This window comes from Podarcis cretensis, assembly GCF_951804945.1.
Source record: "Podarcis cretensis genome assembly, chromosome: 4".
Lineage (NCBI taxonomy): Eukaryota > Metazoa > Chordata > Lepidosauria > Squamata > Lacertidae > Podarcis > Podarcis cretensis.
In genome coordinates, this window is record NC_137173.1 from 28,363,207 (window position 1) to 28,375,304 (window position 12,098).

The 12,098-nt window shown below is 43.0% G+C and overlaps 2 protein-coding genes across 9 annotated transcripts in view; one reads left to right on the forward strand and one right to left on the reverse strand.

The window, feature by feature from the left end:
* Window positions 1-1,791, forward strand: part of FRY (FRY microtubule binding protein) — a 192,737-nt gene extending 190,946 nt beyond the window's left edge. For all 8 annotated transcript variants that reach the window (XM_079973234.1, XM_079973235.1, XM_079973228.1 and 5 more), the window contains one exon: window positions 382-1,791. In XM_079973234.1, the coding sequence (XP_079829360.1) occupies window positions 382-640 (259 nt within the window). In that variant the 3' untranslated portion in view covers window positions 641-1,791. The remainder of the gene's footprint in view (window positions 1-381) is intronic.
* A 1,538-nt stretch (window positions 1,792-3,329) lies between these two features.
* ZAR1L (zygote arrest 1 like) lies at window positions 3,330-9,110 on the reverse strand. The gene is made up of 4 exons (XM_079974041.1): window positions 7,867-9,110; window positions 6,011-6,103; window positions 4,734-4,808; window positions 3,330-3,881 (listed from the first exon to the last, which is right to left on the reverse strand). The coding sequence occupies exons 1-4, from the start codon at window positions 8,587-8,589 to the stop codon at window positions 3,738-3,740; spliced, it is 1,035 nt and encodes a 344-aa protein (XP_079830167.1). The 5' UTR covers window positions 8,590-9,110; the 3' UTR covers window positions 3,330-3,737.
* Window positions 9,111-12,098: the final 2,988 nt, after the last annotated feature.

A 12,098-nucleotide genomic window follows, 5' to 3' on the forward strand; every position in this document is an offset into this window, starting at 1 on the left:
AGTTCATCAAATCCCCATAGTAATGTGTTGCAGAAACACCTTGCTACCTCCTCTGTTTCCCATCTAGGGGTGCTTCTGTAGTTTGGCATGGTAGAGAAGCATGGGCATCCACCTTCATTCCTGAAGGAAATACTTATACCGATTTCCCCCCCTACTAATAGTGAATCCCATGTGCCTATATTGATTGTTACCTCATGCAGTTCCCTGCAAGACTTATTTTTCAGTGGCATGGAATGTGTATACGAGTTGCCCAAAATATGCAAATATAGCTGCAGAGGAATTGGGAAGGGATTTAACTTGTACAAAAGATGGAATCTATTTCTTGAATAGCAAAGAGATCCTTAAATTAACTCTGGCTTTTTTATACTCATTTCCCTGCAGGAGTTTATGGCCCAATGACATTTTTGGAAGCAGTTCTGATGATGAGGTCCAGACCCTACTGAATATTTACTTCCGGCACCAAACACTGGGGCAGTCTGGCACTTACGCTCTAGTAGGCTCTAATCAAAGCCTGACAGAAATCTGTACTAAACTGATGGAGCTGAACATAGAGATCCGGGACATGATCCGCAGGGCTCAAAGCTACCGAGTCATCAATACTTTTCTTCCAGACTCCAGTGTTTCCGGCACAAGTCTCTGACAAAAGTCTTGTGCCCCCCTTTTCATTCAAGCTGGGATTGCTTCCATGCTGGGGTGAGGTGGTTCAATGCCTTCTCAGCCTTAGAAAGACTTGGTCAAGTTGTAGTCAGTCTTGTTACCTTTACAACATTTTCCAAAAGGAGCTGGGCAGTGTTTTCAACGTGTAGCAATACTGCAAGGACAAAGGTAGCATAGAATCCTTTGTTTTGAGCTGCACAAACAAAATGTATTTCACTGGACAACAGCAGTTCACTACTGAAGAAGTGACTTCCATACATACCAAAGACTACTACACTGAACAAGACTTCCTTTCTAGAAATTTATTTTTAGGTTGGCAAAAGTGCAATCTTTCCTTCACTTGAGGATGGTTTTGTTTTTTAATCTTGTACATTTTTTTCCCCTTTTGACCAAGTTTAAAAAATGGGCAGAATGAAGCTAGCGACAGGACACTGCGAGACTGTCTTTTTGAAAGCTGAGAGCCTGTGTGTATGAAAGAGGTTGTAAAGGACTACAGTTTTAAATGTACACTGTAACTTAAATATGATTACTGTATCTTTTGGGGGAAAACCAAGCTGCTATGAAGTACATTTCCTGATGTTGCTAGGCTACTGTCTTGGAAGGTACTAGATCCTGTTGTAAAAGGTCTGTTATTAAGGCCAAAGTACCTATGAATGGACAAGGAAGATTTTTTAAAAAAAGATTTTGGCTGCTTTTTACTAGAGGGTTGCTTTTATGAATATATTTATATTATATAAGGATGGTTGGTCTGGTATACCTTGCTATTTTGTAGGGAAACATCACATTGCTGATTTTAATTCTTTTGACCTGCCCCGCATGGATATTTTAATTTAACATACATTGTTTTAACAGTTAAGAAATGCAAAGTGAATTTTGAGTTGTACTTAAGAATATTTTTTTGGTAATATGTAAGTTTCTCTTGCACTTAACTGCTGTAATGTGTTAAATGGGTGCATGCAAATCTTTTTGCACATTTAAGACACTTTTATTGCAGCATAGTCTCACTTATTCACTCTGTAAATACACTTAAAGGTTTTTGTGAAGTACCTTTTGGTTGATATTTTGATCAGAATAGGATCACCTAACTAAAATATCAAGGTCATTATAATATATATACATATGCATATATACAAACATGCCTGTGTGTGTACTGATTAATATGGAATGAATGTATGATACGGTACAAAGGTTATTGCTTTCAGTTGGTTTTGAACTAACATGCAGTCATCACAACACTCAAATAGCTGCTTTCTAAATACCCATAAAGGAAACAAATGTAATCTCTCATTTGACCAGAAGCAGCTTTGAAAAATAGGCTGTTTATTCTGAAGTTGGCTTCAAATGCATAGCCCTAGCTGGATGAAAAATGGTGTATGTTTCTCCACTCTTAAGGGGGTTAGCCAAACAAAATTGAAGTAAGGTACTCACATTTAAATTGTAAAGGGAAAGTGGAGGTTGCAAGAATAAGTTCATACACTATTTTATGCAAACTTACAGAAGTAGTACACTTAATCGTTATGACTAAGCAAATATGCTGGAAGTGTACCATTTGGGGTGAAAATGTAATTCTTGCTCCTCAAGCAGCTCTGGAAAATACGTAAGTGCCCACACTGTCCTAGTTTTAACTCTACCTGGAAAGTGATCCAGCTATAGTTCTGAGTGCATGAGAAAGTAAAGCAGGGTTTTACACATTTCCCCATTAAGTGCTTGCAACTTAGATTTTATATGCACTATGTTGCTGCTCCAATACTGTTGAAATGAAGAGTAGTTTTATGCTTCGCAACCGACAGCATACCTCCATAATCCTTAAGTATGGAGAATATTTCTGCCTTTTGCTGGATTTCACTGGTTCTTAGTGGTATCCTGTCCTGCCATCTGTGGCAAGCCTGTTCTCAACTTTGTGCCTGCCTGTTGCAGTCCTCTTAAATAGCAAGGAAGACGTGCTCTCTTACATGGCATGACTTGAATGCTGTCTCTACAAAGAGACCCTTGCCACCATTCTGTTTGGAAGAATGCTCTGTAAATACGAAAATGCTTGTGAATGTCAGAAAACCAAGCTATTTGAGACACTAGAACTAAAGCTGATTACCTTCTCAAACTGGCCTAATTTCCGCTACTGATAGGTATCCTGTCTTACACCTTGCTCACTGTCCTATACCAAATTTATACAGAGAATGTGTGTGTATATATATCTCAGATCACCCCATTGTACAGCTATCTATACTAATGTCAAACTATGCTGCTTCTAATAGTGCCACTACAGACCAACCTTTATTTCCTTTTTAACAATTGCTACCAGTGCTATTTACTTATTCTTGGCACTCTGAGCACACTGGATGAAAGACAACTGCATTTATTATCATATTAGTTTACAAAGTTGGTTTCTTTGTAAAATGAAACAAGGCAGGGGAAATTCATCTTCATAAGTTACTTCAGGAAAGAAACTCAACTGTTTGCATATAACATACAAGGACAGAGACTCTCCAAGTCATGATCAATGTATGACTTTTAAATCTAACACTTATGCTGAGGTATCTGTTCAGTTAGAGAAAAAAAGAAAAAGCAGGCCATCTGCCGAGATCAGAATTACTCTGTTTATTCCATTTAATAAATATTTTCCACTGCAGAGATTGTACCAGAGGACAATATATGGAATAGTTTATAGTCTTCAGTGGTTAAGAATATTTTTATTAGTTTTAGAAAGGTATGCAAAGAGACAGCTGACCTTGTTATTAGTAATTTGTCATTACAGTACAGGATTCATAAGTGTAAATGAAACAGCATCAAGTGGGATAACCTGGCCCCTTATAGAAATTTTAGGTTTGCTACATAGAAATTCCTCAATTTCCCATCCTTCAATATAGCTTTCATGTACTATAGCTAGTCTTCCATATCAGCGACCATTACAATTGAAGTGGAATTCAAATTCATTACAAGTTACCCCAATAAACTACAAATATTTCCTAGTCTTACAAAAATCTTTACTCCAGTATCCAATGCCGGGTCAGAAACCTAAGGTCAAAGCCATGTTATGAAACAAGTAACAAAGTGCATGGTGCCATGTGCAAGAACAGCACAAATTAGATAATGTATTTGAAGCTGTAAGTATTGTCACAAGAGAGTCTTTTGCCTTTGCAGCGGCCACACAGCTCTTGACGGTGAGGCCTCTTGAGGTCAATGTGCCTTTTCTTCTGGGGGCAGGAGCAACGAGTCTTTGCACAGATCTTTGGATAACATATTTAAATTAGTGAACAGATCAAACTTCTCCTCCCAAAGTTGGCTTTCTGCTACTGATGTATTTTACAGTATACTAGTTCCATAATTCTATTGTTATTTTTCTAATTCAGCACTGTGTCCACTGTGCCACCGTGGCTCAGGGTTCCTGCCATAGTTGCATGTTCTACTTCAGCGGTTCTCAACCTGTGGGTCCCCAGATGTTGTTGGACTATAACTCCCATCATCCCTGAGCTCTGGCCTTGCTAGCTAGGGGTGATGGGAGTTGTAGTACAACAACATCTGGGCACCCACAGGTTAAGATAGGCTGTTCTACTTGTTTTGAAAGCAGCTCAAAAGTCGCCTGTTCCTATGAATGAGAAACCTGCAGCTCCAGGGCCTAATTTCAAGGAGGGTGGGGTGAGATAAGTTCACCACCCCACATTCAAAAATGTGTGGAAAGCCATTGTCTTTAGTGTAGAGGGTAGCTGTGACCAATGCAAACATGTAGCTCCCAGAGGATTACTTACTTCCCAAGAGAACTTTGCCTGTTGACAGAAAAGTTTGCCTTCTCCTGCTATACAGTTTTCTATTTGCCTAATAAAGGGCCATAGGTTTTATGCTGGGCAAAATATTCCTGTATTGCAGGGGGTTGGGCTAGATGATCCACGTGGTCCTTTCCAACTCGTATGACTGATACCAAGCCTCCTAGAAATTACCCCCACAGCTAGTCTTGGTGCTAACAGTGAAGGAAGCTAAACGTGACTTCTCCATATATATTTTTTCTATTCCCTGAACACTGCCATTTAAGGTAGGCAAGTATTTCTAACTGTTTAACACATCTTAGGAAACGTGTTACTTACACGGCACTGAATTGCTTCCACTTTATAAGGATTAAAGCTCTTCTGACATTTGCGACAAAGCTGTTTAAAGTAAACCTATGCAAAGGAAGGTGATTGCCATTAGAAGAAAGCCTTCTCAGATCAAACGTCTAGATTTGTCAATTCTTTACAAAGTTACATATCCAGAGCAAAAATAGGTTTACATGCAGTTAGGTTTCATTGATTCACAACACTATATTAAATTTTCAGGATTATCTTGCATCTTTGACGGGCTTTGTCAGGACAGGGGGGTGGCATTCTATTTAAGCCAATATAAAGTTTTCTTCCAAACATAGCTGCTTCAGGGAGATTCACAGGTAGGGAGGACAGGATTAACCCCCTCCCGATTGCAGCCCCCCAAATTCTCCGGCCATTGCAATTAGGCTTGAAAAAAGTATGGGCTGCAATGGAAGGCTTCTTTCAGGCCTAATTTCAACAGGACGGACAGAAGTCTGAGGTCCTTAGGAAGATCTTTGCAGCTGCATGTTAACCCACAGGTTAACAAAAACATCTCCCACTCAGGCATCATAAACAAAATAAAAAAATTCCTTCTAGTAGCACCTTAAAGACCAACTAAGTTAGTTCTTGGTATGAGCTTTCATGTGCATGCACACTTCTTCAGATACACACGCATGCATGCACACGAAAGCTCACACATGCATGCACACGAAAGCTCATACCAAGAACTAACTTAGTTGGTCTTTAAGGTGCTACTGGAAGGAATTTTTTTTATTTTGTTTTGACTACGGAAGACCAACACGGCTACTTATCTGTATCAGGCATCGTAAGTGAGCTAACGGGAACAGCTTCCATTCAGTGTCTCCAAATATTCCACTGAAAAGGTTCCAGTACTAGCATTTTGTCAGGTATTAATGAACAAGAAACCTGATTAACAGAGACTGGTAATAGTTCAAAAGAGTTGTGGGTCGTATGACAATAGCATCAGTATTTCCTTGCTATCTTCTGGTCAAGAAGATGAAAGTGTTGTGGTATCATAAATAAAATCTAGCATGAGCATTCTGCTAGTCTACAAAAGCTTATGCTACAATAAATCAGTCAACTGCAGCAGGAACAAGCTTTTCGCACCTTAAAGACAAACACAGCTATTTCTGGAAAATGTTCAAAAACCCTTTGTGAAGGTTTGTGAAGCACTTCAATTCATAAACAATTCTCCGCTTTCTGGTAAGGTACAGCAACCCTTTTGTTTGTACCCAAAAGCAAACCCTCTAGAAGCAAATTTTGCCTTTTCATCTAAATACCTTATTGGTTCCAGAAATGCACCATACGTAAGCACTTTCCCATCTGGTCTTGCAGTCGTTGCAATGGAAATAGCCATACTTCTGTTCTAGGAACTGTAATAGAAAATAGCTGATTAGCAGCATAATAAATTAATGTGTACCACATTTAGAAATCTTTATAGTATTAAGCCAACTCTATTACTATTTGCAGGCTTATTGTTTAAGGCAGGCAATGGAAAATGCAAGATATATTATTGTTAATGCTTACTCTACATCTAGTCAAATTGAAGCAGTTTTAAGACAAAATGTATCCAACAGCAGTCTTTGTCAATAAACTACAGGAATTTTATGGATTGTGGCCAACATGAATGTGGCTTTGAAAGCTAGCAGTGGGAGCGCACGAGATACGAAGTAATACTGTAAACTTACCTTTTTGTGTCATTTAGCTCATACTTCATGGACATATGCAAGAAGGGTATTACAAAGATTTCTGTAAGAGTAATTTTTATTCAAACACCAAAAAACTTAATCTTCATGCAGGCACAAGACTAAAGATACCCACTTCACTTTGTCACCTTATACCACCCCCGCAATGCTGACTGGTTAGTCTAGCAGAAATCTTATGGCCTAGCCCAAAAAGTATAGTCGTAAGTCCACTGCACACAGGTTGCAATCTTATGTACATTTACTCAGAAGCCAGGTCTTTTTGAGTGTAGCGGTCTTCCATTGCAAAAATAAAAAAAATCATGCAGGATGTGGCTGTGAAAACCTAATTTCTCACAGCCTTAAATGTTCCTCACATGAATGCAAAATCATTCTTTTTCCATATTGGGTTACATGCCAAATTAACTTCAAAGATTACAGTAAATAAGAGTTGCCACTAGGTTCTCAACCACCATCATTCCTCTTTTGCTTACTACAACAGCTATAAAACCATGTGGCCCTCCAGATGTTGACTACAACTCCCATTAATCTTTGCCATGATGGGAGCTTCAGGCCCAGCATCCCAAGGGCCACAGGTCCCTCACACACACAGGAGTCACACTCACTTAACAAGACAGTGACTTTTCACAGACCATACCTAAATGTACTTAACAGTTTCTCCACGTTAAGTGGAGCTTGCTTCCCTATAGGCATGCTTAGAAGTTGGGAGGAGCTACTATAAACAAGTCTGGCTTTCTCAACTCAATTTAAACTTGCCCAGGCTTGTATTGAAGTGTTGGCACCCCTCACCCAAAACGCTTAAGCTTCTAAAAAATTAAGTGCATGGCAGATTAGCAATCCAAAGGGTCCAGACTCAGCCCCTAATATCTGCAGTTAAGGACATAACAGTCCTGAATAGGCACAGTGTTTCCAAGCTTGGGTCTCCAGCTGTTCTCGGACTACAATTCCCATCATCCCTGACCACTGGTCTTGCTAGCTAGGGAAGATGGGAGTTGTAGTTTTAAAACAGCTGGAGACCCAAGGTTGGGAAACACTAGTGTATACTTAGCAACTTCACAAGCCAGGAAAGATTTCCCAGAACTCTTAACATTCAGTGAGTCTTGGTCCTGCTTTCAGCTAAGGAAGCTAAAAAGGAAATGGGGGAGCTCCCTATTTTGGTTATTAAACCCACTTGTTTACTGAAACCCGTTAGAACTGCCCGCTGTCCTTCTGCTAAACACGAAATATGACCCCGAGGTGGATCCCACAGTGGACGGGGAGGAACAGTAGCTGGAGAGGGGCCTGACTTGTCTTAAAACGTCTCCAGTAGGAGGCGGCGCCTCACTCCCTCAGCGAGAATTTCAGGAGTCGGATAAAGCGGCCTTCGCGCCTTTTTTCGCGCCTCCACAGCGCCCCTAGCGAATGAACTGAGGAGACCAAGAGGCCCAACTCACCTGGAAAGCAGCTCTCTTGCCCTCAGTGGCGGTTGAGGCCGCGGCGGCGTCAGCGGCGCCTTTGTGGGCCGTGTCGCCCTCCCCGTCCCGCAGCTGCTGGGCGGGTTCCTCTCCTTCACCGCTGCCTGGAAGCTTCCCCTTCGCCTCAGCCTGAGCGCCCTTCTCCGGCTCCAGGGGCTCCTTCCCCTCGGGCCCTTCGGCTTGCTGCTGGGATGGCGGCCCTCCTTCTCGCCCCGTAGGCGGCGGCTTCTCTGCCGCCGCCGCCTCCTCCTCTTCGGTGCAAGGGGAGAGTTGGCGGCCCTGCTGCGGCGGAGGCTCCCGCCCGGGGAGGTTCTGGAGCTGGCGGGACCCGAGCGAGCACTGCACGGCGGCGTCCACCCGCGGGTTGACCTGGGTGCCCACCTCCTTGGTGCTGGCTTTGCGGAGCCTCGGGGCGAGGCCGGGGCTGACTTGAGAGAGCAGCGCCTTCAGCTGGGCCCGCTTGTAGCTGTCTAAATAATCCGGCGAGGCCGGCGGCGGCGGCAGAGGCGGCAGCGGGGCCGAGGAAGGGGCAGACAGGGGGCCCCGGTAAGGGCTCGGGATGCTGCTCCTGCTGCTCTTGCTCTGCTTCCAGCCAGGCTGCTTTTGCTTAGATGGCGGCCTGGGGGCCACGTTGTGGCTGTGGCTGAAGGCGTTCCCATAACTTTGGTAGATGCTATAGGACGGGTAGACAAAGCGCTCCATAGCCCAGAGGGACAGGTAACTTGGCTCGCCGCTTCCCCTTGGCTTTTATTCCCTGGAGGGGAAGGGCGTCTTAATTGGTGCTCGTTAATGCTGGCCAGCGGTAATAATCGCCCCTCCATTGATTATTACCAACTGCAAACTCTTGACCTCCTTCCCATGGCTAGGGGAGGATGTTGGCAGGACTTAGGCCAAAGTAGTGAATATCCAAAGCAAACTCCTAGGCTTGCAAAGGTTAAACACAAACATACCAGCGTCCCTGTGCAAACTAAACCCCATTCCTGCTGGATCGAGCCCATTAAAAAGTCGGCCAGACTGATTAACTAGGTCTCAGACTGTGGTATATCCATTGAAACCAATGGGTGCTCCCTTGTTGAGAATTAAAGGCACTTGCCTAAATATCAGTTTTACACTAAAGCAATCCATTTGGCTTCAGCTGCTTGATACAAGTTTACGCCTGCTCTGCAAAACTGCTACCTTGAGTAGGAAGCAGTTAGCTAGTTTAAAATAGGCTCTTGCATATGGATGGCAAGGCCACAACTCCCCCCCCCCCCCCCGTTGGGCCCATCAGCCTCACACAGATAACACTGGACAACCATTTTTTACTTTTTGAATGTTGTCTAGATTTCTACAACTGATTTAGGGTATTTTTGCACTGCTGAATCAGGAAATGGCATCCGTTTCTCTCCATCAGGTCAGGTTTACTGTAAATTGAATGGTGGGCATTGATAAAGGTAATTATATGTAAATTGCATGTCGCTTCACCATTTTTCAAACTTCAGGGCTTGAACCTCCGTTTCTTGGAACTCCTGGAATGTTCAGTGGCAGGGAGGTCTCTCTTCAGAGTCCAACAGTAGTCAGCCATCATGACTGTGTCCCTGCGACCCTGATACCGGGTCTCCATCTCTTTCATGTCCTGGTGGAATCTTTCCCCCTGCTCGTCACTCATTGAACCCTGGTTCTCAGGAAACCGGTCCATATGTGAAAATAGGTAGTGCATCTTGACGCTCATGTTGCAGCCCAGGTTTCTGAAAGCAGTCAGCATGTTGTTGACAAGTTCTGCGTAGTTTCTGGCCTTATTGTTGCCAAGAAAGTTCTTCACTACCAGAACAAATGCCTTCCACGCTTCCAGTTCCACTTGACTTTCCGAACTCTGGTCTCTGATGAGCTGACGGATCTGAGGACCGTCAAAGATGCCAGGTTTCAACTTCTCCATGGTCAATCCTGGAAAAGCCTGGCACAAGTAAGTGAAGCAGTCACCATCCTTGTCCAGAGGCTTGGTGAACTGCTTGATTAAGCCGAGCTTGATGTGCAGTGGTGGGAAGAGTATTCTGTCTCTGTCCACCAGAGGGTCGTTGATGACGTTCCTTTCTTTGCAAGGCACCAGTTCCTCCCGCACAGGCCAGTCCTCCTTTGTGTAATGCTGAGCATGGTCTCTACTATCCCACATGCACAGAAAACATGGGTACTTGGTGAAGCCAGACTGTTGTCCCAACAAAAAGTTCATCATCTTCAGGTCAACACAAATAAACCACTTATGCTGATCATAACCAATTTTCTCCAGCACATACTTCACCGCTTCATAGTTCTCCTTCAGTGTACTCGAGTGAGCCAGGGGTATAGAGGCAAACTGGTTGCCGTTGTGTAGCAGAACACATTTCAGTGATCGCTTGCTGCTGTCTATGAACAGTCTCCAATCTTTGGGTTCGTACTGTGGCACTCCAAGCTTGAGCAGAAGCTGCGCAATATCTGCACAGTACACCAAGTCCTTCTCGTCCGAGAAAAAACGGAGGTACTCTTGATGCCTGTTGCGGAGGAAGCTGATGCGAGCACTGTCAGAGAGGAGGTTTTTTTCCTTCAATCTGGATGCCAGCAGTTCGGCAGAGTCCTTTGACAAGCCGAGGTCGCGAACTAGATCATTCAACTCCTTTTGGGAAAATGGATGTGGAGCATCATCTTCAAGAACCACTTCTTCTTCATGTCCTTCAACACTGGAGGCATCTTCGTCGCTAATGTCAGGAAGTTCTCCGAAGATAGGTACTGGAATTTCATCACAATGAGCTACAGGACGACGTGCTGATTGAAGATCAGGATACTTCGTGGGGCGGCTGTCCCATTAACTTAGTTTTGATCCCCCAACTTTATGCTTTGCCGCACCAATTTATGGAAGATTTCGAGGTTTTATGACTTCAAACTGATCCCTTTTCGACATAATCACCCAGAACTATCGGACCTGAATACTTCTTGTCATTAAAATAATCATTTCCAATCAAAACAATTATTCAACATGGCATTTTACCCCCACCAACTTCTTCTAAAATGCTCCACACAAGCGTACATGTGAACAAAAACGTAAAAAAAGACGTGGCCATAGCTCAAAAACTTGACCTGATTGAGCAAAACCAATGTGATTTTTTGATTCAGCGCATCAGATTCGTCCTAAATCAACTGAAAAAACGCAGACAACAAATTTGTTGTTGACCAGTGTAATAGGTTAAGATCCGAATACAGTTCGTATAAAATCCAGTGCATACAAAATCCCAATTGTCTTGTTGATTCCCAGATAATACGTGTGATATCAACACTGTTCAGATCTACAAAAGTTATAGTGCAACTCAAGAGTAAGTCTCATTGAGTTCAGTTGGGCTTATTCCCATGTAAATAGGTATGACAATGTTGTCTGAGATATAATGCACATTTGCTCTGTTCAAACATTGTCACAGATAGATGCCCAACAGAACAGGAGCCTGTGAGCAGGGAGACAAAACCCCACTTCCATAGAGAGAGTAGATGTTTGGGGACAACTGGCGAAATGAAAGCAAACATATTCACTTAGGAGAAACAATGCTTCCATCCTTGTAGGGATGTACCAGTCAGGGCTGAGCTGCTGAAGAGGATGTTTTTAAGCCACCATTAGTTTGCATGTAGATATATAACTTTCCCAACCACTGGAAGAAAATAAAAGCCTGTTCCACAACAGGGTTACTTTTAAGTAAGTCCAGTTTACAATGAAACTTACATTAAAGTAAGTGTGCTCTGACAGTCATCTTTGCAGATTTTGAATCAGTTCATACAATGCATACCAACATTGAGGCTGAGCCAATCTGGGTCAGCTCTCACATTTCTCAGCTCCTGGTGTCTCACAGCTGAATGTAGCAGCTGGTCACCGCAATATCCAAGTTGTGTGAGAATCCAGGTGCTTATTCAGGGTGTGTTTCCTTTTCGAAAGGAGGCAAACAGAGACTGGTGTTTTTATGATATATGGTTTGTACTTCTTGCACAAAGCCTTTCTCTTTTGGTTTTCCTAATGGCTCATTACCTTCCTTTTGTCTTCTGAATGGTCCATCACACCAGGCGATTTCCTAGTCAGGGAACTGACTTGGCTTGTATATTTGTCTTGCGTAACTTCTAATCTCTACTGGACTCAGGAATTAGGGATGTCTAGCACCCACAAACTCATACCTACAATTACTGCCTCAGAGGGGCATTGAGCACATCTTTCGTCAAGCCTT